General features: G+C 60.4%; 2 protein-coding genes across 3 annotated transcripts in view; both read left to right on the forward strand.

Annotated features, from left to right (window-relative positions):
• The window catches only part of TCF25 (transcription factor 25), a 29,017-nt gene extending 28,494 nt beyond the window's left edge, over positions 1-523 (forward strand). For both annotated transcript variants that reach the window (XM_062177249.1, XM_062177250.1), the window contains exon 18: positions 263-523. In XM_062177249.1, the coding sequence (XP_062033233.1) occupies positions 263-421 (159 nt within the window). In that variant the 3' untranslated portion in view covers positions 422-523. The remainder of the gene's footprint in view (positions 1-262) is intronic.
• Positions 524-6,351: 5,828 nt separating this feature from the next.
• Positions 6,352-18,347, forward strand: LOC133747765 (uncharacterized). Its single transcript, XM_062176058.1, has 6 exons — positions 6,352-7,735; positions 10,303-10,354; positions 10,535-10,966; positions 15,647-15,755; positions 16,163-16,273; positions 16,924-18,347. The coding sequence occupies exons 1-6, from the start codon at positions 6,786-6,788 to the stop codon at positions 17,997-17,999; spliced, it is 2,730 nt and encodes a 909-aa protein (XP_062032042.1). The 5' UTR covers positions 6,352-6,785; the 3' UTR covers positions 18,000-18,347.
• The last annotated feature ends 5,377 nt before the right edge of the window (positions 18,348-23,724 follow it).

Consider the following 23,724-nt stretch of genomic DNA (forward strand, 5'->3'; position numbering starts at 1 on the left):
AGCCATGCAGGCAGCGCAGGCGCAGGGAAGGACCTGTGTGCAGTCTGCTGAGCTGTCGAGGCGGAGCCGCACGGCCAGCGTGGCTGCTGGGCCTGCTCCCTGGGCCTGACGTGGCTTCTGCACTTTGTTTGGTTTCTGAAAGCTCCTTTTCTTTGGCAGGGACCCGGGGAGGGTCTGGGGCCCAGTGCTAATGCATGGGCGTCCTCGGGCGACAGAGCACACAGCTCCTGAGTCCCAGCCCAGATGTGTCTCGTTGCCACAGGGGGAGAGGCCAGAGGAAGGAGTTGCTGGGGGTCTGAACCGCAACCAGGGCTTGAACAGGCTGATGCTGGCCGTGCGCGACATGATGGCCAACTTCCACTTCAATGACCTGGAGGCACCGCGAGAGGACAACCCCGAGGGGGAGGGGGAGTGGGGCTGAGCTGTGTGCACGTGCTGCGCCCCACACTGTACAATTATGTTCCTGATTTCTGTTCTGGTCGGAATTGACCAGGCCTCGCAAGTAGAAAAGCTGGATGTATCATCGGCCTGCGTCTTCTGTTCCCTGCGGGTGTCGGCGGGCAGTGCCCGCACCCATTCAGCCGCCTCCAGGGTGGGCTCCTGGAACTTGGACAAGGTTGTGTGGGGCCCCCTGGGTGCTCCCTGCTGGGGCAGGGTCCCTGGGCCCCTTCAGAGCAGAGAAGCACGTGTGACCTAGCTGGCCGATGAATGCCGCCGTCTCTCCAATCTGAGGGGGGAGTTACCGCAGAACTACAGGGCAGGGCCCAGAGATGAAGAGGAAACCCAAAAAGTAGGTTTTGTTTGTTTTGTTTTTAGATTGACTTTTTGTTCGAAAAGCAGAGTGACAGGAGCGTTGAAAGGAAGGGCTTACTCCCCTGATGGCCGCAAGGGTGAGCTGGGGCAGGCCAAAGCCAGCATCAGGAGCTCCATTTCGGTCTCCCCTGTGGTGTCGGGGACCTGAGCATGGGGACATCATTTGCTGTCTCCCAGAGTGCACGTGAGCAGGAGCTGAGCAGGAGGCGGGGCAGCCAGGGCTCTGGGGGCGCTGCAGTACAGGGTGCGGGCCCGCAGGAGGCCCCAGGGAGCAGGTTTGGGGAAGAAGATGTGTCTTGATTAAGGGCTGCTTGGCAGTAGCCCAGGAAAGGCGTGTGGCCCGGGGCAGGGCCTGGCTCACTTGTTCAGCACATGCCCAGGTCCCGAGGGCCCCACGGTGCTGCCGCCATCACACAGGTGAGGCCGTTGCTCTGGCCCAGGGCTTGGAAGCCTGACTGATTCTGGAAGGATTCAAGCCTGCAGGTGTGAAGAGGTGTGGCAGATGTTCTGTCCCCTGCTCAGCCCCAGCTTCCACACAGGAGGGAGGGGGCGAGGGGTGAGGAAGCGATACCGACCACAGGGTGGTGAGAGCTCTTGGCCAGAGATGGCCAGCGCGGTCCTCCCCAAGTCCTGGCCCGCTGGCCTCCACCGAGAAGCCCCCACAATGCTTCATTGTTCCTGTGAGATGGTGGTGTTGGTGGGGGAGGGGAGGCAGGGTCACCTGGTACAGCAGAGGTTGGGGGGGTGCCCTAGCATTTACCACCAGGTGCCTGGGGTGCCGGCCCCCTCCCGGGATGTCAAGAGCTCACTGCATGGTGTTGATAGCGAGAGATTGCCCCGGGAGCCAAGCTGCCATTGCCTGTCTCAGATCTGGGCCTGCAGCTCCACTTCGTAGCAAGAACGTGGAGTCCGGTGCCTGCTGTGCCCTTCAGAGATCACGTGCAAGGAGCCATGCTGTGGGTGGGTCACGACAGCTGTCCTGGATGGGGACCACGTGCCAGAACATGGGTCGGTGAGCAGCAGCCCCTGTCTTCCTTGCCAACAGCTGGGGAGTCCTAGGAGGAACTTGAGCTGGGGCGCTGGGCTGTGCCGAGAGTTCGTGTTCTGGAAGTGAGCGTTGGAGGGCGTGGCACTGTGCCTCTCCCCCAGCCCGTGGAGATGTGACATCTGGAGCCACATCAGCCTCCCTGCACCCTACCTGAAGCAGACCAAGATGACACTGACCAGGCCTGCTGTCCTGAGAGGCCGGGAGCCCACAAAGCCAGGGCTGTGGGTTCACCTGCAGCTGAACACATTGCTAATGGCAGTGGGAGGAGACACCTGTGTCCCTCATGTCCCATCTCAGCAACTTGAAGGGCTGCATCTGCTACCCAGGCTGGGGGTCGTGCTGAGTCCCAGCTGTCCCTGCACTGTGCTCAGCCTCCATGGGAGGCCCCTGTGTGCCGAGGGCCTCAGAGACGGGGCAGACCAGAGACCTGTTCAGCATCCCCACCCCCAGGTTCAAAGGAGAGGGTTAGGGGCCGGCACTGTGTGTGACATAGCCGGTGTACCTGGGAAAGCAGTGGAGGATGACCCAAGAGCTCAGGCCCCTGCACCCATGTAGAGACCCAGAGGAAGCTCCTGGCCGTTGCAGCCATCTAGGGAGTGAACCAGTGGGTAGAATATCGTTCTCTTTCCCTGTCTCTTGCTTCGACTTTAAAAATTGGAAATTAAATAAGTAGGAGCTGGTGCTGTGGCGTAGCAGGTAAGGCCGCCTGCCTGCAGTGCCAACATCCCATATGAGTTCCGGTTCAAGTCCCGGCTGCTCCACTTCCGATCCAGCTCTCTGCCATGGCCTGGGAAAGCAGCAGAAGATGGCTCAAGTCCTTAGGCACCTGCAGCCACGTGGGAGACTCAGAAGAAGCTCCTGGCTCCTGGCTTCAGATCTACAGCTCTGGTTGTTGAAGCCATTTGGGGAGTGAACCAGCAGATGGGAGACCTCTCTCTCAGCCTCTCCTTCTCTGACTGACTTTCAAGTAAATAAGTCTTTAAAACAATAAAAGCTAAAAAAGGTTAAAGACAACAGTTAAAAATAAATAAGTAGGGGCCAGTGCTGTGGCGTAGAAAGTTAAGCCTCGCCTGCAGTGTTGACAGCCCACGTGGACACTGGTTCAAGTCCCTGCTGCTAATGTGCCTGGAAAAGCAGTGGAAGATGGCCCGAGTGTTTGGGGCTCTGCATCCATGTGGGAGACCCGGAAGAAGCTCCTGGCTCCTGGTTTTGGCCTGGACCAAACCTGGCCATTGCAGCCATTTGGGGGGTGGTGAACCAGTGGCTGTAAGACGTCTCCTCTGTAACTCTGCCTCTCAAGTAAATAAATAAATATCTAAATAATAATATTGATAATGATAATTAAATCTTTAAAAAAGATGGACAGCACCCCAACCAAATGTGCGAATGTCACAGACAAACCTTGAAACCACCCTGCAACCAAAAAGTGGTGCCCCAGCTGATATGCTGCAGCGGGAGCTCACTGAGGAGAGCCAGTGGGCAGGCGCGTGGCTGGTGAGGGGAGCAGGACCAGGAGCCGGGCACCCCCCACCCCACCCCACCGGCTGCAGCTGTGGCTAGACAGAGAGGCTTGCACCCCATGACTCAGTTGCACGTCAGGAGGTGTGGCAGGTACACAGCAGCAGTGGGGAGGCTCCGCTCTGCTCAGCTCTTGACATCCGGGCTGGTCCAGAGGCCTCTCAGGTGGTGGACAGTGGTGAGTGGCCAGTGCACTCTGTCCCCTGCTGGGACTGCCCAGCATGCCTCCTGCTTCACAGATTGTCCAGGGGCACTAAGAGGTAAAGTCGGCATGACTCGTGTTAGGGTCTTCAGGTTTCGTCACTTCCCTTCAGTGACAGAAGCTCGGCACGAGAGTCCTGTGGCAGGGTCACCCTCCCCTGGTGCCCACCAGCAGATTTCTGCCAGGAAGAAGGATGTGGTCACCTCGGCCAAAGGCTGCCTGATTCCCACGCCCTTCAAATCCCAGGCAGGGCCAGTGGGGGAGGAAGGCTGGTGTGAACCCTGTTGCTTCTCAAAGGCCCCATTTACGGAGCTGGAAACACATCCCCGAAATGTGACAGCACAGGAAGCTGGGGCCGGCGCTGCTGACCGCTGGGGGATCTGCGGGCACCAGGAGTTGTGGCCCCAGGACACGGCTCCCCCTGCCCCAGCCCTGCTTCCCGATCACCTCCTGGGACCCTCCGCCACCTTTTGGCTGCCGTCAGCCGGGAGCAGAAGCTGGGATGCAGTGGTGGCAGGGCCTCCCCAGTGGCTCTACCGCGCCACCTCCACCAGTGTGGAAAGTGTTTGGACAAAGGCAAGGCTGACACACCTCTGCCCACGCCGTGCCTGTCCTTGGTGTTATCCTGCAGAAACACACACCCGTGTCCAAACAGAGATGGGAGCATCTCCCAGCACTGCTCATCATGGGCAGAGCCCAGCCCGCCAAATGCCCAGTATGACCTGGCCACACAGTGGACGGCACATGGTCCGGATGAGGACAGTTCCTGCAACAAGGGCAGATCTCTGTGAGCAAAAACACATCCAACCTGTGTGATTCCATGTGCATGACAGGATGTTCTAGAGTAGGCACAGTGCTCTGTGGTTCGGAGGCCAGGCTGTTAGCTCGCTGGGGCGGCAGGAGGAGCCGCCATGCCTTGGCTCGTGCCTTGTTTGTCCTGCTTTGGGACCCGACACTTGTTCAGTTAGGTTGTATTTCCATACCTGTTTCAGAAGGGAGGCTCTGTAAGGTGCCAAAGGAAAGACTGACATTAGTGGTGCTAGCATGTGCACTCACGGGGTTGCAGTGTGAGGGTGGGCGTGGCCGGGCCAGAGACTGGCAGTTGGATGGATGAAAGAGTGGATTCTAACACGAATGTCACAGACAAACCCTGAAACCACCCTGCAGCCTGGCCCCCGGCTCACCACTGGCTCACATCTTACTGCAAACGCTCATGTCTCCACCTGCAAATGCAAGGACTCATCCCACTCCCACTTCCACAGTCCCCGGTGCACCTCGCAGACGCCACAGGTGGGCGCGGGGCAGCCCCTGCCCACCGAGAGTGGCTCGCCTGCACCACACGGGGCTGCTGGCCCTCTGAGGCCTGCCCTTGATGTGGTTCCTGGCTCGGGGGCCTGCAGTGTCCTTCCACAGCGGAAATGGGCACAGCACCCGTGAGTATGAGCAAGACGGCGGCGTCACCAGGATGCCCTCCGGCCATTCAGCTCCCCCCACCCCCCCATCCTGTGCTGCAGCTAGGAGGAGCCACTGCCCTGGGCCTGGTGAAGCCGGGCCCTTTGGGAGCAGGGTCTGGAGCAGCCTGGAAAGGGCTCAGCTGAGTTCATCTGAGAAGCAGTGATGGGAGCCATGACCCTCTGCCCCTCCCCTGCAGCAGCGCCACTCAGTTTACAGGGCTCTTACTCTTGGGCTGCTCTCCCTGGTCTAGCCCCAGGTCCACCTTGAACTTCAGCTGGGTTATTGCTCCTTGCCCGGACTGAACTGAGCGTACACGATGCTGCCTGCCCTCGGATGGTGGTGAGGGAGATGGCGCAAGGGGTGCACAAGGCAGAGCTGCCCCAGGTGGGGGTGGGGGGATGGAGGGCAGCTTTGAGCAGGGTATGTTGGGGCAGGCATTTGGCTTAGTAGTTAAAACACCCACATCCTACGTCTGATACCTGGCTGCAGCTTCCTGCTTGATGCACACACTGGGAGGCAGCTGTGATGGCGCAAGTAATTGGGCCCCTGTCACCCTCCTGGGAAGCCCAGATTGCGTTCCTGGCTCCCAGCTCTGGCCTGGCCCAGCCCTGGCTGTTGAAGGCATTTGGAGAGCAAACCAGCAGAGAAGAGCACTGTCTCTGCCTCAAAAAAGTATTTTAAGACTTCCAAAAAAGTAAGGATTTGGGGGCCAGCGTAGTGTGTTAAGCCAACTCCTGAGACTCCAGCATCCCATATTTGCACCAGTTTGAGCCCCAGCTGCTCCACTTCCAATCCAGCTCCCTGCTAATGCACCTGGAAGAGCAGCAGAAGATGGCCCAGGTCCTCGGGTCCCTGCACGCTTGTGGGAGACATGGGAGAGGTTCCTGGCTCCTGGCTTCAGCCTGGTCCAGCCCCGGCTGTTATGGTCACCTGGGGAGTGAACCAGAGAATGGGAACTTCCCCACCCACAACTCTGCCTTTCAAATTTAAAAAAAAAAAAAAAAGTTTTTTTAAATAAAATAAGAGGGTGTCGTGTTTGAGATAGGTGTGACAGAGGGTTAGAAGTGTCACAGGTGGGAGTGTGCAGGGAGTATGTAGGGAGCCCTGGGGACCTGGAGGGGCGGCCCAGATGGCCAGGTCAGTGGGGGTTGGGCCGTGCATGGACATGGAAGACCTTGTACTGTGCGCAGGAGCGGGGAGGAGCCAGCTGGGGCTTGCTCTCTACGACACCTGGTGGCGGCCCTGGGTACTGCAGGGCACGCCCGCATCCCTGGCGCCGGCCCATCACGTGGCTCCTCACGGGGAGGGGCTCTGCGGACAACTTTTAATAGTGCAGAGAGAGGCTCCATTCTTCCCCGGGAACTTGGCCCCTTGGCGTCATCAGGAGGTGGTTGGTGTGGAGATGTCCAGGCCTCAGCTGCCTCCAGTGACCCGACAGAGGACGTGGTTTGTTCTCACCAAGAGTGATGCTCCCTGAGACCAGAGGGCCAACACCACAGAGCTGGGGTCGTGGCCGGGGAAGTGTCCACACTGACTGAGCCATGCCTTGTCCAGCCTGCGCCCAGCCTGGGAGAGGGTGAGTGTGAGGACAGGTCTGGGGCTGTCCAGATGGAATGAGGCAGGCACGGGGGACACCCGAGCGCCACCCCTACCTTTCAGTGGCACCATGAGCTGAGCTGGACACCTGGGCAGTGACGGCCGTTGGAATCCAGGGGCCCACCAGCCCCTTCCTGACCCCCGGACGGGACTATGCCCATGCAGGCGCCCCAGAGCAGGCTGCTGGGCTCCCTCAACACCACAGCCACAGCCTCCCCCAGTCCTGGGCTAGCTGCCAACCACACAGGACCCTGGTGCCTGCAGGTGCCCATCCCCGATGGGCTCTTCCTCAGCCTGGGGCTGGTGAGCCTGGTGGAGAACCTGCTGGTGGTGGTTGCCATCGCCAAGAACCGCAACCTGCACTCGCCCATGTACTGCTTCATCTGCTGCCTGGCCTTGTCCGACCTGCTGGTGAGCATGAGCAGCGTGCTGGAGACGGCCGTCCTGCTGCTGCTGGAGGCGGGCGCCCTGGCCGGCCGGGCTGCGGTGGTGCAGCAGCTGGACGACGTCATCGACGTGCTCATCTGCAGCTCCATGGTGTCCAGCCTCTGCTTCCTGGGTGCCATCGCCGTGGACCGCTACATCTCCATCTTCTACGCGCTGCGCTACCACAGCATCGTGACGCTGCCCAGGGCGCGGTGCATTGCCCTGGCCGTCTGGGGGGCCAGTGCCACCTCCAGCTCCCTCTTCGTCGCCTACTACGACCACACGGCCGTGCTGCTCTGCCTCGTCAGCCTCTTCTTGGCCATGCTGGTCCTCATGGCGGTTTTGCACGTCCACATGTTCACCCGGGCGTGCCAGCATGCCCAGGGCATCGCCCGGCTCCACAAGGGACAGCGCCCAGCCCACCAGGGCTCTGGCCTCAAGGGTGCTGCCACCCTCACCATCCTCCTGGGCATTTTCTTCTTTTGCTGGGGCCCCTTCTTCCTGCACCTCGCGCTCATCGTGCTCTGCCCTCGGCACCCCACTTGCAGCTGCGTCTTTAAGAACTTCAACCTCTTCCTCACCCTCATCATCTGCAACTCCATCGTGGACCCGCTCATCTATGCCTTCCGCAGCCAGGAACTGCGCAGGACGCTCAAGGAGGTGCTGCTGTGCTCCTGGTGAGAGGGGGGTGGCGGCCACGGGCCTCCAGGCCAGGGCGTTGGTGCCATGGTGTGGCCTGATTCCTGTGGGGCCGCCCTAGTGCCCCTTTGCCAGTTCCGGGCCAGGTGGCTTTGCAGCCAACCTCCAGCCCCCAGACCCAGACAGCAGTCCTGGGGGATGCAGCAGGCTGAGGGAGGGGGAGGGGTCTTAGAGCCCAGGCTCCTGAAGAGACTCTGCCGGCATCTGGAGAGATCCACCTCCGCCCGATGACTCAGCAGTACCCACCCCCACCGAGTCTTTGCTGCCGACTCCCGGGACTTGTGCCCTCATTGGCTGGAACACGGAGTCTCCGGGACTGGAGGAGCGATGGCCATTGAGACGCAGTGCTGCTCCCAGCCAGGGCCTCCGCAGAAGGGGCTTTGTGGCCAGAAGGGTATGGCCGCAGCCACCCAGCAGACTGCTGCAGGAAGTACCCTCCCCACCCTGGGCACACCGGGGGTCTGCAGAAGGGAAGTGGGGTGAACCCTTCCAAGGGTCGACTCAGAGGCCCACTGGGGTTAGAGAGATGCAGACTCGTCCTGCTTCTCCACCACACAGCTTTGGCAAACGCCAATTCTGGCTGCCGCAGAGGCTGACGGCCTGAATCAGTGACCACTGCTCAGGCGGATGGGAACCTTCGGGTAATAAACCGGCCTCATCATCCCAGAGGATGCGTGGAGTTGAAGGGTGGGAAGTGAGCCAGGGGCTGCCTGCCCAGGGGGGACACCACTGTTCCAAGGACCCAGACTGCCCCCAGAGCCAGTGTGGAGACCCCATGTGAGGTCACACAGGAGCGTGGCGACGGCGTGGTCTCCCAGCTCACAAACCTAATCCGTTTTAGCCTGTATGCCTGCCTGCTTGAGGCCCATGCTGGTCCTGCTTTTTGACTCCCTTGCTGAGGCCCCAAATCCCAGTGGACAGCAGGGAGCGGCTGGCTCAGCAGTTCCTTCCCAGCCACCTCCACGCTAACCAGACTGCACACTGCGGCAGTGGCAGTCCCAGCCCGTGACCACCTGAGACCTTGGCCGGAGCCCCAGGCACGGCACAGTGAGAAAGGGGCTGTCTTCACCGCCCGACATGCCCCAGAGGCCCGTGGTGCAGGGTGGGCTGGGCTCGAAACCTCTATCCTCAGAGCAGGGGCCAGGCTTGGCCAGGCTTGGCAGGCAATGGGGGTGCTCAGGGAGCAGCCCAAGGCGAGTGCTGGGGGAGTGGGCACCCAGAAGTCAACCATGCAGCCTGGCACAGGAGTGGTGCAACCCCCAGCCCTCACCCTCCTGAAACCTGGGCTTCTTGCTGAGAAGCCCGCCTCGGTTTCCTGCCCAGTCGACCCCGACCTGGGCAGGCTCAGCGGGAGGTGCAGGCGGTGGTGCCTGCCAGCTCCTGGCAGCCCCACCCGTTCTGACTCCCGGCCTTGGGGCTGGGAGCTGGTTCCCGGCAGGGCAGGCGTTTGCTGGGAGACAGGAGGGTGAGTCAGCATGAGCCTGGCACCAGAACCCTCCAGGGGCGGCGGGCAGGAGGCGTGAGCTGGCTGGGAGGCGGTCCTGGCCTCCGGGTGCTGCCAGACCCCTTCCTCCGTGAGACGGAAGACACAGCAAGGCCCAGGCAGAGCCCCTGAGGCAGCCGGGTGGTGCAGGGAGGGGCATCTCAGACAAAAGACCCATTTCCAGCTTGCCAAAGTGGGGGGCCTCTGAGAGAACAAAGACACAGACCAAGTGGCCTCATGCACACCCCTGCACACTCACAGAGAGGACGGGGGAACACGGGTGGGTCCACACCCGCACACCCGTGAGCACAGGGCTGCACACGGGGAACACGGGCGGGTCCACACCCGCACACCCGCGAGCACAGGGATTGCACTCGGGGAACACGGGCGGGTCCACACCCGCACACCCGCGAGCACAGGGATTGCACTCGGGGAACACGGGCGGGTCCACACCCGCACACCCGCGAGCACAGGGCTGCACACGGGGAACACGGGCGGGTCCACACCCCCACACCCGCGAGCACAGGGCTGCACACGGGGAACACGGGCGGGTCCACACCCGCACACCCGCGAGCACAGGGCTGCACACGGGGAACACGGGCGGGTCCACACCCGCACACCCGCGAGCACAGGGCTGCACACGGGGAACACGGGCGGGTCCACACCCGCACACCCGCGAGCACAGGGCTGCACACGGGGAACACGGGCGGGTCCACACCCGCACACCCGCGAGCACAGGGCTGCACACGGGGAACACGGGCGGGTCCACACCCGCACACCCGCGAGCACACAGGATGCTGGGAACGCCGCAGGCACTTCCTAAGGGGCTCCTGCTCCCGAAACTGCACAAAGGGTCCCTGCCGGCCTGGCCCCGGGGGACGTTCCATGGGGGGGGGTCCCCTCAAGTCCGCCTGGCGGCTCGGGGTCGGGTCCCTCTCCCCACACGAGTGGTCTCCCTCTCGGCTTCGGCGGCACCGAGTCCCGCAGTCCAGGAGGTGACGTCAGGGAGTGACTCAGACACACCCGCGGACCCATCCCCCACCACCGGCGTGTGCGCTGTAGGACAAACCGCCAACTCCGACACCCGCTGGGCAGCGGCTCGGTGCCAGCCTGGGTCGGGGTTCCAGCCTCGCACACCTGGGGCTGCTGTGCACCCCTGGAGCAGGTCCATGGTGCGGGGTAGTACAAGGGGCACCACGCACTGCAGACGACCGCGGCGAGGCGCTGCGGACGCTACCTGCACGGGGGCCCCGCCCGCAAGCTTGCTGTCCCCTGCCTGCCTCCTCCACCCCAGGGACCCCGCAAAGCCCAGTGGACTTGTGTGCGGGACATGACGGGGGTGGAGGTGTCAGGGCCCCTCACAAAGTTGCGGGAGCACTCGCCGGGGCAGCTGCGGGGCGAGGGCGACAGGGGGCCCGCGGCTCCCATTGTCCTCGGCGGAGCGCGCCAGCCCCTCCCTGCGAACAGGCTGCGGCGCGGCCCGGAGCGCGGGGCGGTGCGCGGTGCCCGCGCCGCACTGTGCGGCGGCGCCTGCGGATTGGCCACGCCGCGGAGACGTCAGCCCGGGCGCGGGGGCCGCGGCCTTAAGAGCGGGCGTCGGGGGCCGCGGAGCCTCCGCAGCCGCCCGTCGCCCTGCGCCCGCCGCCTCCGCCCGCCGCGCCGCGCCGCCATGAGAGAAATCGTGCACATCCAGGCCGGCCAGTGCGGCAACCAGATCGGGGCCAAGGTGAGGCCGCGCGCCGTGCCCGCCCGCCCCGACCTGCACACCCGGGACAAAGCCAGGAGCCGCCTCGCGCGCCGCAGGGTCGGCGGGGTCCTTGCTCCACCGCCCCCGCCCGCGCCTTCACCCCGTGTCTGCTGGGTGGCCGCCCGCCTAGGGCCCGGCCCGGCTGGGCGTGGCCCTCTGCCGGGCCGGGTGGGCGCATGGGTGCGGCTCGCGTCCTAAGCACAGCCGAGCCGCAGGATCGCGGGGACGGGGGTGGGGGGTGGGACGCGGTGTCCTGCAGGCAGCGGAGCTGCTGTCGCGTCGCAGCCCCACCCCGTTCCTTTGTGGGGAGCCGTCGGGCCGGGACTCAGGGGTCACCTTGGTTTGGGACCCTATTCATCCTCCCCGGGGGCAGCAGCACCTGGCCGAAGCCCCCGAGGGCCTAGACCGCGCCCACCCGGGGACTGGACGTGGGGACAAAGCGGGCTCTGGGCGCGGAGGGCGTCGTCGCCGCGGCCGCTCCGCCATTGTTCGCCCACTTTGCGGAGGCGGAGCAGGAGTGGGGGGAGCGGGAGAGATATCCGCAGCGATCCTCCAGAGGTGGCCTCGCTCCTCTGCAGCTCCTGAGCCAGCTGTCCCTCACCCAAGGTCACGCAGCACGCACCAGACGGGCAAGCTGCGCATCCCGTCGGGGGCTCAGGCTGGGGGGGAGGTGCTCAGGCGGGGGTGGGGGCTTAAGCTGGGGTGAGGTCTTTGTCAGCACCACGGCCAGGGCTGCCCATCCCACTGTCAGCACCCTGCAGGTGCCCAGCCTGGGGCTCCGGGTGCGGTGGGTTAGAGCGGGGCTCAAGCTTGGGGGGGCTCCAGCTGAGAAGGGTGGTCCTTGTCAGCACCAGGGCCAGACCTGCCCATCCCATCCTCAGCACCCTGCAGGTGCCGAGCCTGGGGCTCCAGCTGCGTCGGGGGAGGGTGCCTCCGGCTGGGGGGGCTCAGGCTGGGAGGGGAGGTCTTTGTCAGCACCACAGCCAGGGCTGCCCATCCTGCCCTGAGCATCCTGCAGATGCCCCGCCTGGGGCTCAGGCTGGGGTGGGAGTGAGGGCTCTGGCTGGGGTAAGGGAGGTCTTTGTCAGCACCATGGCCAGGGAAGCAGCTGGGGGCTGGGATGAGGCCCTAGCAGGTCGGGTCCTGCAGGGGAAGGGGGGTGGGGCCTCTGCAGACTGTTGTCTTGGAAACCAAGCAGGAACAAAAAGCTGATTACAATGGGGCTGGGGTAGCCACGTGGCTGACATGTAAATTGCAGGTTCAGCTGTGGGGTGGGGGTGCCTCTGGTGGGGGCAGTAGCAGGGGCACTCCTTAATCAGGGAAGGGGACAGCTGTGCCAGGGAAGGAGGCGTGGGGGAGGGGAGGCTTGAGGACGTGGCCACAAATCGAATCAGGGCTCCTGGGGAGCATCTGACAGCAGGGGCTGAGGGCTCGTTAGTGTGGTCCCGGGGCCAGGCTTGCCCTGAACATCTGCTCTCCTGGGAGGGTCTGGGGTCCCTGGGCTGGCAGCCCTGAGCCCTCTCACGAGCTCCCTCCCTCTATGGCTGGGACAGGCCCTGTTGCCACCTCAGGAGGACCCCAGACTCTGTTTGCACCTGAGGGAGCCCTGAGGGCTGTGTACCTCCTTCCATGGCTTTGTTTGTTTGTTATGCTCAATGAAGAATTTCCTATCTGACCCTTCCAACAATGCAAACCATAGAAAGGTGGACCTGTCAGGACTGGAGTTGTTTTCCTTTGTACTGCTCACCACTGCAGCCGCCCCCGGCCATGGCTGGGACCCTTAGGCCCAGCGCCTGCCCCAAGGACAGGAAGCTCCGTGGCTGTGTTTTGTTCCTGCTGCTGCAGCTGACTGCTGGGTCCCTCATGTGCCTGCAGGGGTGGGGCTCAGGCCCCCATCACCGGCAGCAGCTGTTGGGTGGGCAAGGGGCTGCTTCCCTGCTGTGGGTCCTCTCTGGCACCTGGCCAGCCTGAGGGAGGACCGCACCAGGGGTCTGCAGCCTGGAGCACCAGCTCTTCTTCGGGGCGTCAGTAGCCGCTGAGTGACTCATGGCGGGCGGTGCCCGAGACATTGCTCTGGGAGAGACCTTGTCCTGCAAGGGCGTGGCAGGACTGGATCGAGGCTAGCCCGTGGGACTGCGGTGTGAAAGGACGAGCCGGGCTCATGGCAGGCAGCTCCTCTTCCTGGGCCCGGGATCCTGACTCCAATCTGTTCCCCAGTGCCAGGGCCGCCGGAAGAGAAGGGGTCTTCTGGGGTCTTTGTCTGTGCCCTAGTCCTCCCGAGGACTCCCGGGCCGCACCCTCCTCCCCGCGGGCGGGGCCTCTGGAGGGGCGGAGCGCTGGTCTTGGCGGCCAATGGGAGGAAGGTTTCTGGCTGCCTCCTTCTCCTCGAGAGGGGCCGCAGGCTGAGACCCACGGACCCACCCTGCCCGCAGCTCGGTCTCAGGCCGGCAGGTCCTGCGGTCAGCACCACGGACAGCGCCACCCACTGAGCAAGGAGACTCGGCCTTGACCTTGCAGATTTCTTTCCTATTTGATTTGCCAAGTTACGTGTTGTTCTTGGACGGTTACTTACGGTTTACTGAATTTATTTTAAGTTACAATTTTTAAAAATTTCAACCACAAAAGCAACTATTAGTGTATTCTGGTAAAAAACTGGAGCAAGCACGGAAACCTGGAGTTTAAAATTCCTCTCTCTGAACAGGAACACGGTTTTGTTTTGTTTTTTATTCTTCCAGCCCATTTTGCTTAAGCTGTCTGTAAAAGTGCCTTTAAACTTTAAATAGCACCTAAGGCCTTTTATTTAAATATTTATTTATTTTAAAGTCAGAGTTACAGAGAGGGAGAGAGAGAGAGAGAGATCTTCCATCCTCTGGTTCACTCCCCAGATGGCCACAATTGCCAGGGCTGGTCAAGGCCAAACCCAGGAGGCAGGATCTCCCACGTGGGTGCAAGGACCCAAGCACTTGGGCCATCTTCTGCTGCTTTGCCAGGCCACAGCAGGAGCTGGGTCGGAAGTGGAGCAGCTGGGACCTGAATTGGCATCCCTATGGGATGCCGGCACTGCAGGTGGCAGCTTCATGCCACAACGCCAATTCCACCTAAGCCCTTCTAAGGAAATGAAGACAACGTTTGCTGATTGCTTTTTTTTCCTGGCCCTTATGCTGCTTATGTTAATGTGGACACCATTATCACGTCTTCATGAGAAGACTAAGGTCCAAGGAGGAGGGGGCTCTGGCCCACAGTGTGGTTGGCGCAGGGCTGCAGCCCTGGGCCTCCTAGGAGACCCATGCTTCACACTCCGCCAGGAACTGTCCATCATGCACTGGCAGCACAGTGGCTGAGCCCATCCCCCCTCCCCAGGGACTGGTGACTGTGGGTGTTCCTGATGCCAGGATTTTGAAGTGCCCAGGGCTGTGCGGCGCCAGGCCCCTGGCTCAGGCAAGCTGCCAAGAGCTGCTGTCAGGTGGGTTCAGGGGGCCAAACAGCAGGGGCAGGCCTGAAACGCCTCTGTGACATTCCCAGGTAAAAATTCTCACACTTCATGCAAGAAGAAGAAAGCTCAGCAGCAATAACAACGCCTGGGGGCCTCTCTGCAGTGTCTTCATGTGGTGATCGCATGACCACACCCCCAGTCTCTGCAGATCCATTGCTCCCTGATCCCTTCGGTGAGCTCCTTTGTACGTACGACAAAGTTCCACCCAGTGAGAAGCAGCCTCTCTGTCCCAAGGACAGCTTTCTGTGACTGTCAGAGACAGCCAGACAGGGCAGAGTGCTCGGTTCATGGAGTGGGCTTTTCACCAGGATGTGACTGAGGCCATTGGCTGCGTTGAGGCCTGCGTACCCAGTGACTTATCTGACAGTCACTCTGGCCTGGGGAGTATGGGTAGCCCCAGAAGCCACAGTGTGTGGGCCAGAGACGGCCTGTCGGAGGGGGCAGCCACCTTGCTATTCAAGCAAAGAGGCGTCCCTGGAGTGTGGCAGGCCTGCCCTTCACATACCTGGGCTCACACTTCCACACAGTGCCAGCCCTGTGCTACTTGCTCATGTGAGCTTGCGTGCAGCCAAGGACATGGGGTGCAGAGAACCCCTGTGACCTGCCCGGGGTCATGCAGCTGGCAAGGGGTGGGGCTGGACTGTGAACCCAAGCGGCCCAAGGTGGGGAAAGGTGAGCAGCAGAAGGCAGTGAGAGTCCGAAGCTCTGAGTTGCCAGGTTCCACAGGGGCAGTCTGGGGGCCACTCACTGGGACAGCCTCACAGGTCCCCACAGGTCCCCTTGGCCCCTTGGCTGAGGTCATCAATAGGGTGCCAGTTTCACTGCCCCGTCACTGGACAGGGGCCACATACAGGGTGTGGCTGAGAATATGAGCCCCGCTCTGCAACCTGCTGTGGCCGTGTCTCCCGCGGTTCCCTGGTCTGAAAAGAAGAAACAAAAAAGTTTCTCCATGTGGTGTTTACTGCTAGCCCCTTCCACAGACCAACGGACTGACCAGGGCCCTTGCCAGCAAGCAGGTCTGGATCCAGAGTGTCTCGGCGGGCTAGTGGAGGTTTTGGGTCCAAGCCCCTGGTTCTGTACTGAGGTCTCTGAGGCTTCAGAGGGCCCTGCCAGGGGTCACGGGCCACCAGTTGACTCTTCTTCCCCCCCCCCCCCCTTTCCTGCAGTTCTGGGAAGTCATCAGTGATGAGCACGGCATAGACCCCAGCGGCAACTATGTGGGGGACTCAGATCTGCAGCTGGAGCGCATCAGTGTCTACTACAACGAGGCCTCCTGTGAGCGCACCACCACCCCCAGCCTGGGCTCCAGCATCTCTGCCCTCCTGTCCATTAGCCTAGGTGTCCACAGAGTGTGCCAAGCTGTTTGATGGCCCTGAGAGCAGGCAGGAAGCTTGGGTGGCTGGCTGCATCCTGAGAGGGCATGGGGGGAGTCACCTGAGGGCTTGCTGCACCAGGGGCTGTTGCTGTGACAGACTGGGGAGCGCTCAGTGGCCTCAGGGACATGTTCCATCCCCCATCCCTGTGTTACACTGGTGAGGCTGAGGGTAAAGTTAGATGCTCAGCGTCACCGATGCCTCCAAGCCCACCCTTGGGTCCCATCTCTTAAGGTCAGGGAAGGATGGAGAATGAGGGCACCCCTGACCCGCTGTAACCTGCATGACTGAGCCCCTCTCTCCTTGCAGCTCACAAGTATGTGCCTCGGGCCATCCTGGTGGATCTGGAGCCTGGGACCATGGACAGCGTCCGCTCGGGGGCCTTTGGTCACCTCTTCAGGCCTGACAACTTCATTTTCGGTAAGTCCCCCTGCTCCCAGCTTTGTCGGCAGATCCACGCCAACGCCTTCACACCCCTCAACATGATCTTGCAGGGTGAGAACTGATCTCTCCATTTTACATTTGGGCACATTTCAAGCTCACACATTTCAAGCAGAATGAGGTGTAAAAAAGAAAGGAGCTCACAGAATTGTGGGAGAGCTGGCAGAACAGAGTCGGGGCCTCCAGGGGACTTGGGGTTTGCAAGCAAGCAGCAAGCGGCCACGGCATTCTCCTGCCTGTGCCTCATAGGTAAAGAGGGCGAGGGCTGCACCTCACTGCAGCCCTCCGACGCCCCCACATCCAACTGCTGGGTGTTGACTCCCACCCAGCCTTGAGCTGCAAGGCATTCTGGGGCCAGGGCTGAACTTCACAGCCCAGCCAGTGAGAGGAAAGGTAGGCTCAAGGCACACAGTGGATGATCTTACACAGGAGACCCCTGGGAGACAGAACCTTTACAGGACAAACCATGCCGCTGTCTGGGCTCTGGGGCATCCGTGACAGGTGTGCAAAGGTATCCCCGGTGGGACCTGCCCCTTTATGGGAGAGAAAACAGAGGCTCGGGCCTCCACAGTTGCCCTCTGGGAGGTCTGTGCTACAGACCCCTGACCCCTGTCTGTCTCGCTCCACAGGTCAGAGTGGGGCTGGTAATAACTGGGCCAAAGGTCACTACACGGAGGGTGCAGAGCTGGTGGACTCGGTCCTGGATGTTGTGCGGAAGGAGTGCGAGAACTGCGACTGCCTGCAGGGCTTCCAGCTGACCCACTCGCTGGGCGGCGGCACGGGCTCGGGCATGGGCACCCTGCTCATCAGCAAGGTGCGCGAGGAGTACCCCGACCGCATCATGAACACCTTCAGCGTCGTGCCCTCGCCCAAGGTGTCGGACACGGTGGTGGAGCCCTACAACGCCACCCTGTCCATCCACCAGCTGGTGGAGAACACCGACGAGACCTACTGCATCGACAACGAGGCCCTCTACGACATCTGCTTCCGCACCCTCAAACTGGCCACACCCACCTACGGCGACCTCAACCACCTCGTGTCGGCCACCATGAGTGGGGTCACCACTTCCCTGCGCTTCCCTGGCCAACTCAACGCCGACCTGCGCAAGCTGGCCGTGAACATGGTGCCCTTCCCCCGCCTGCACTTCTTCATGCCCGGCTTTGCCCCACTCACGGCCCGGGGCAGCCAGCAGTACCGCGCCCTGACCGTACCCGAGCTCACCCAGCAGATGTTCGATGCCAAGAATATGATGGCTGCCTGTGACCCGCGCCATGGCCGCTACCTGACGGTGGCCACCGTCTTCCGTGGGCGCATGTCCATGAAGGAGGTGGACGAGCAGATGCTGGCCATCCAGAGCAAGAACAGCAGCTACTTCGTCGAGTGGATCCCCAACAACGTCAAGGTGGCCGTGTGCGACATCCCACCCCGCGGCCTCAAGATGTCCTCCACTTTCATCGGCAACAGCACGGCCATCCAGGAGCTGTTCAAGCGCATCTCGGAGCAGTTCACGGCCATGTTCCGGCGCAAGGCTTTCCTGCACTGGTACACAGGCGAGGGCATGGACGAGATGGAGTTCACCGAGGCCGAGAGCAACATGAATGACCTGGTGTCCGAGTACCAGCAGTACCAGGACGCCACGGCCGAGGAGGAGGGCGAGATGTATGAAGACGATGAAGAAGAATCCGAGGCCCAGGGCCCCAAGTAAAGCAGCTTGCGGCTGGAGCGTGGGGCCGTGTGGCAGCCGGGGCCGAGACGAGCAGCGCCCCTCAGAGCCACCTACCGACCAACACTGCCCCAGCTTTGCTCCCCACCAGCTCGCCGTAGCACCCCAGGGCCCCCAAGTCGTTGTCCTCTAGTATCCATGGTCATTTTCCCTCCCCCCAGGAGTCCACCCAGCCCTCTCTTCCCCACCCTGGGCCGCCTCCGTCTGTCTTTGTGTTGCTCATTTGTTTCTTTGTTCTTCTGTGGCTCCAGGCCTGATGTTTTATGGTTTTTTTAAAGATTAGTTTGTGTTTATATTTTGGGGGGATACTTAATAAATCTATTGCTGTCAGATGTCCCTGCCTGGTGCTGGAGATTTCTTTTTATTCTGACAAGTTGGGTCCAGAGGGGTGAGGAAGGGCAGGGGAGCTGGGGCAGGTCTGTGCTGTGGCCTGGAGGAACTGGAGGAGCCTGGGCAATCCTCTCCCTAGGAGCTCTCCTGTGATTTGAGAGCAGCCCACACTCAACCTCCTGCTTCCAGCTCATCTGTATGCTGCAAGTAGGGGGCAGGTGCACACAAAAACTGACATCAGACCTGAAGGCTGGGACCTGGACCCGGGAGGCAGGGAGGGGAGCCCTTGGTTGTGTTGGGAGGCTGGAGACTTGAGTCCTGGGGAGGGGCTGCTCAGGGTCTGCGGGTTGTGCTCATAGCAACCAAGCCCAGGCCAGCACACTTGCCAGCTTCACACGCCCCCTGGTGGTCATTCCCTGAAGCGGCAGGATCCCCCAGGAGGCGGCCTGCCGGTGGAACCCACGTGAGTGGGTGTACAGCCCTGCTGGACCAGGCACAACTCCGTGCAGCCCATCCCTCTAAGCCTAGGATTGTTATCAGGACTAAAGGCCCAGACTCTCCCCTGTCCAGCAACAGAGGCAGGACTTTTCTTGTGTCTCTTCTTTTGAATGTTTTTTTTTTTTTTAATTTATTTTAAAATTTTGGAGATAGAAAGGAGAGATCTTCCATCGCTTGTTTACTTCCCAAATACCCACAAGAGCCAGGACTGGGCCAGGCTGAAGTCAGGGACTGGAACTCCATTCCATGTATTCTATGTGGGTAGCAGGGACCCCAGTACTGCCTGCCAGGCACATGAGCAGGGAGCTGGATTGGAAGCAGTGTGGCAGTCGCCAGGACTTGAACTGGCACTGCAGTATGAGATGTGGGTGTCACGAGCAGTGGCTCAGTCTGCTGCAGCCTCACATCACTTTTCAAGGTGGTTCTGTGTGCAAGAAGAGAGGTCACAGGTCTGGGGTACCACAGCTCAGAGGGCCACCTGCCGCAAGTTCGACCCTGACATGGGCCAGGACTGGCATCCAAGCTGTTACAAATCACCCAAAAACACAGTGACCCCAGCAGCAGCTGATTATTTCTCTTGATGCCCTGTGTTCACTCGATGTTTTCTTGGCTTTCCAAGGTGTTGGCTGGGATAAGCACACAAATTCAATGTCTCAGTCTTGAGAGAAGCATTCTCTGGTCACTGGCCAGGCTGCTATTGAGTCCATCAGTCTCTGTTCTTTGCATGGCTGCCCAGTCTTCCCTGTAGCAAAGTGGTCTCAGCCTCCATAAGGTCCAGAGCAGGGACAGGCCTGGTCCCACTGTGCTGCTCTCAGTGGGCCAACCTCAGGCCAAGGGAGCATGAACTCTGCGAGGTGTGGTTTGTGGGGGTCTAACAGAACACAGCCTCGCAATGCCTCATGCTCCACACGTCCAAACGGAGCCCCAGAGCCCCTCCCCCAGGCCTCCCCCAACTCGGTGATGCCACTTGTTTCCCCAGGTGCTCAGCCAGACGCTCTGGTTCAACTGTTTCTGGCTCTTGTCCTGCCGCACCTGCTGTCTACCGTCGGAGCATATCGGAGCTCCAGCCCTGCCGTCTGCAGCAGGGGGGCTGTTTTGCTCAGTCCTTGCAGTCGCCTCCTGCTGGGCCCTTCGCCGCCTTCCTCTTGTGGAATGGGTACTGTGGACGCAGCACTCAGCCCCTGCAGAGACGCCGCCTCTGTAGCACAGTGGCCTCTCCTCTCCCCCCTCTCCTGAGAGGTCTGTTCTACTCACACCACTTTCCTTGGTGGTCCTTGGACACCCGGACTGGAGCCACCTCCGAGACAGAATGGGCCCCCCAGTGGGCAGGGGCACCATGCACTGAGAATGGCTTAGTACAGACTGGGTGAGTGTGGATCTGGATGCTGTGGGGGGATCACGGATGCAGCCCAAGCTGAGGGGGAGCCTGCATTGCTTCATTTTCTAAAAACCACACTCTGCTGGTGTGTTTCTTCCTCCTCCTCCAGCTGCTCCTTCTCAGCCTTACTGCTGGAGTTTGTAAACCTCCCGGCATAGGAGTGCAGGGGCTATGAATGTTACTATGGCAGTCCTGAGCGAGCATTACCCAGCTGTTACTCTGGGTATGGACCCTGAGCGTGCATTACTCAGCTGTTACTCTGGATATGGACCCTGAGCGTGCATTACTCAGCTGTTACTCTGGATCCTGGACCCTGAGGGTGCATTACCCAGCTGTTACTCTAGATCCTGGACCCTGAAAGTGCATTACTCAGCTGTTACTCTAGATCCTGGACCCTGAGAGTGCATTGCCCAAGTGTTACTCTGGATCCTGGACCCTGAGCGTGCACTACTCAGCTGTTACTCTGGATATGGACCCTGAGCGTGCACTACTCAGCTGTTACTCTGGATATGGACCCTGAGCGTGCATTACTCAGCTGTTACTCTGGATCCTGGACCCTGAGGGTGCATTACCCAGCTGTTACTCTGAATCCTGGATCCTGAGCGAGCATTACTCAGCTGTTACTCTGGATATGGACCCTGAGCGTGCATTACCCAGCTGTTACTCTGGATATGGACCCTGAGCGTGCATTACTCAGCTGTTACTCTGGATATGGACCCTGAGCATGCACTACTCAGCTGTTACTCTGGATATGGACCCTGAGAGTGCATTACTCAGCTGTTACTCTGGATCCTGGGCCCTGAGAGTGCATTACTCAGCTGTTACTCTAGATCCTGGACCCTGAAAGTGCATTACTCAGCTGTTACTCTAGATCCTGGACCCTGAGAGTGCATTGCCCAAATGTTACTCTGGATCCTGGACCCTGAGAGTGCATTACTCAGCTGTTACTCTGGATATGGACCCTGAGCGTGCACTACTCAGCTGTTACTCTCTGGATATGGACCCTGAGAGTGCACTACTCAGCTGTTACTCTCTGGATATGGACCCTGAGGGTGCATTACCCAGCTGTTACTCTAGATCCTGGACCCTGAGAGTGCATTACTCAGCTGTTACTCTGGATATGGACCCTGAGCATGCATTACTCAGCTGTTACTCTGGATATGGACCCTGAGCGTGCATTACTCAGCTGTTACTCTAGATATGGACCCTGAGAGTGCATTACTCAGCTGTTACTCTGGATATGGACCCTGAGCATGCATTACTCAGCTGTTACTCTGGATATGGACCCTGAGCATGCATTACTCAGCTGTTACTCTGGATATGGACCCTGAGCGTGCATTACTCAGCTGTTACTCTAGATATGGACCCTGAGAGTGCATTACTCAGCTGTTACTCTGGATCCTGGACCCTGAGTGTGCATTACTCAGCTGTTACTCTGGATCCTGGACCCTGAGCGTGCATTCCCCTACTGTTTCTCTAGATCTTGAGTTCTCTGAACTGACGGAGCGACACAGCCACCTACAGGGTTCTAATCACTGTACTCAGGAAGTCATCTACTTCTCTCATAGGTAAAGCTCTGTGGCCAGTACTGTCCAGCAGGGTTTTGTAGGGGAATTCCAGGTCCAGACAAGGGAATTCCAGGCCTGAGGCAGAAGGTGACTTAATGGAACTCCCCAGGCCAATAGAAGCCCACCTGGCATCACAAAAGTCCATAAAGAGCACAGCATTGCCAACAATCAAAGGTCATGAGCGCCAGTGACCGACCAAGAACCTGGACACGAGCTGAACATGCACCTCTCAGACCCAATTGCAATGCACAGGAACCTTCAACCCTAACTCCCTGAGGAATTAAGAACTAGCTACTAGGCTCCTTGCTCTGCACTTTACAATGAACACCCACTTCGTTCCACCACCGTGAGTTCAGTGATTGGCTTTCTGTGAGTCAGGCGAGCAAAAGCAGGTCTGGGGGCCCGAGAGCAGCATCTCTGACTAGTTTGGGGTGGTGTTGGGCTCTCGGCCCCTAGCACGTGAGGAGGCACAGTCAGGGCCATTGTCTTCCTGAGGCTTCACAGTAACCCCAGGAGGGGTGCGGCAGGGGAGCTGAGCTGGTGCAGCTGCAGCGACCGCAGAGATGGGAGTGGACCTGCCGAGGGAGCCTTAGCTGCTGCTTCCAACAGTACACTGATGAGGGGTGGAGAGCATGGGCGTGGCCCACTCCATCCAAGCCCTTCCTGTGGCTGGGTGGTTTAGTGCAGGTGATGTTATAAAACAAAAATTTTAGGCCGGCGCCGCAGCTCACTAGGCTAATCCTCCGCCTTGCGGCGCCAGCACATCGGGTTCTAGTCCCGGTTGGGGCACCGATCCTGTCCCGGTTGCCCCTCTTCCAGGCCAGCTCTCTGCTGTGGCCAGGGAGTGCAGTGGAGGATGGCCCATGGTAGACCAGGAGAAGACCTGGCTCCTGCCATCGGATCAGCGCGGTGTGCCGGCCGCAGCGCGCCAGCCGTGGCAGCCATTGGAGGGTGAACCAACGGCAAAAGGAAGACCTTTCTTTCTGTCTCTCTCACTGTCCACTCTGCCTGTCCAAAAAAAAAAAATTTAGGGGCCAGAACTGTGGCACAGCAGGTTAAGCCACTGCCTGTAGTGCCAGAATCCCATATAGACTCGGCTGCTCCACTTTCTTTTTTATTTTATTTTATTACTATTTTTTATTTTTTGACAGGCAGAGTGGTCAGAGAGAGAGAGACAGAGAGAAAGGTCTTCCTTTTGCCGTTGGTTCACCCTCCAATGGCTGCCACGGCTGGCGCGCTGCGGCCGGCACACCGCGCTGATCCGATGGCAGGAGCCAGGTCTTCTCCTGGTCTCCCATGGGGTGCAGGGCCCAAGCACTTGGGCCATCCTCCACTGCACTCCCGGGCCACAGCAGAGAGCTGGCCTGGAAGAGGGGCAACCAGGACAGGATCGGTGCCCCGACCGGGACTAGAACCCGGTGTGCCGGCGCCGCAAGGCGGAGGATTAGCCTAGTGAGCCGCGGCGCCGGCCAGGCTGCTCCACTTTCAATCCAGCTCTCTGCTGTGGCCTGGGAAAGCAGCAGAAGATGGCCCAAGTCCTTGGGGCCCTGCACCCACGTGGGAGACCTGGAAGAAGCTCCTGGCTCCTGGCTTTGGCCTGGCCCAGCTCCAGCTGTCATGGCCATTTGGGGAGTGAATCAGCAGATGGAAGATATCTCTTTCTCTCTCTCTTTCTCTTTCTTTGTGTCTCCTCTCTATAACTCTGCCTTTCAAAGAAATAAATCTTTTTTTTTAAATTCAAAATTTTAATAAATTGCATATGAGGTGCAGCCCGGGCACAATCGGCGCGGGGAGGGTGTCGTGAGCCTCCCGGCCGCGGGGGGCAGTAGCGTGCGGCCTGGCAGGCCCCGAGGCGGTGAGCTCGGTGGGGCGGGCGTGGCTGTCGTGAGCCTCCCGGCCGCAGGGGGCAGCAGCGCGCAGCCCGGCGGGACCC

This window comes from Lepus europaeus, chromosome 19 (assembly GCF_033115175.1).
Source record: "Lepus europaeus isolate LE1 chromosome 19, mLepTim1.pri, whole genome shotgun sequence".
Taxonomy (NCBI): Eukaryota; Metazoa; Chordata; class Mammalia; order Lagomorpha; family Leporidae; genus Lepus; species Lepus europaeus.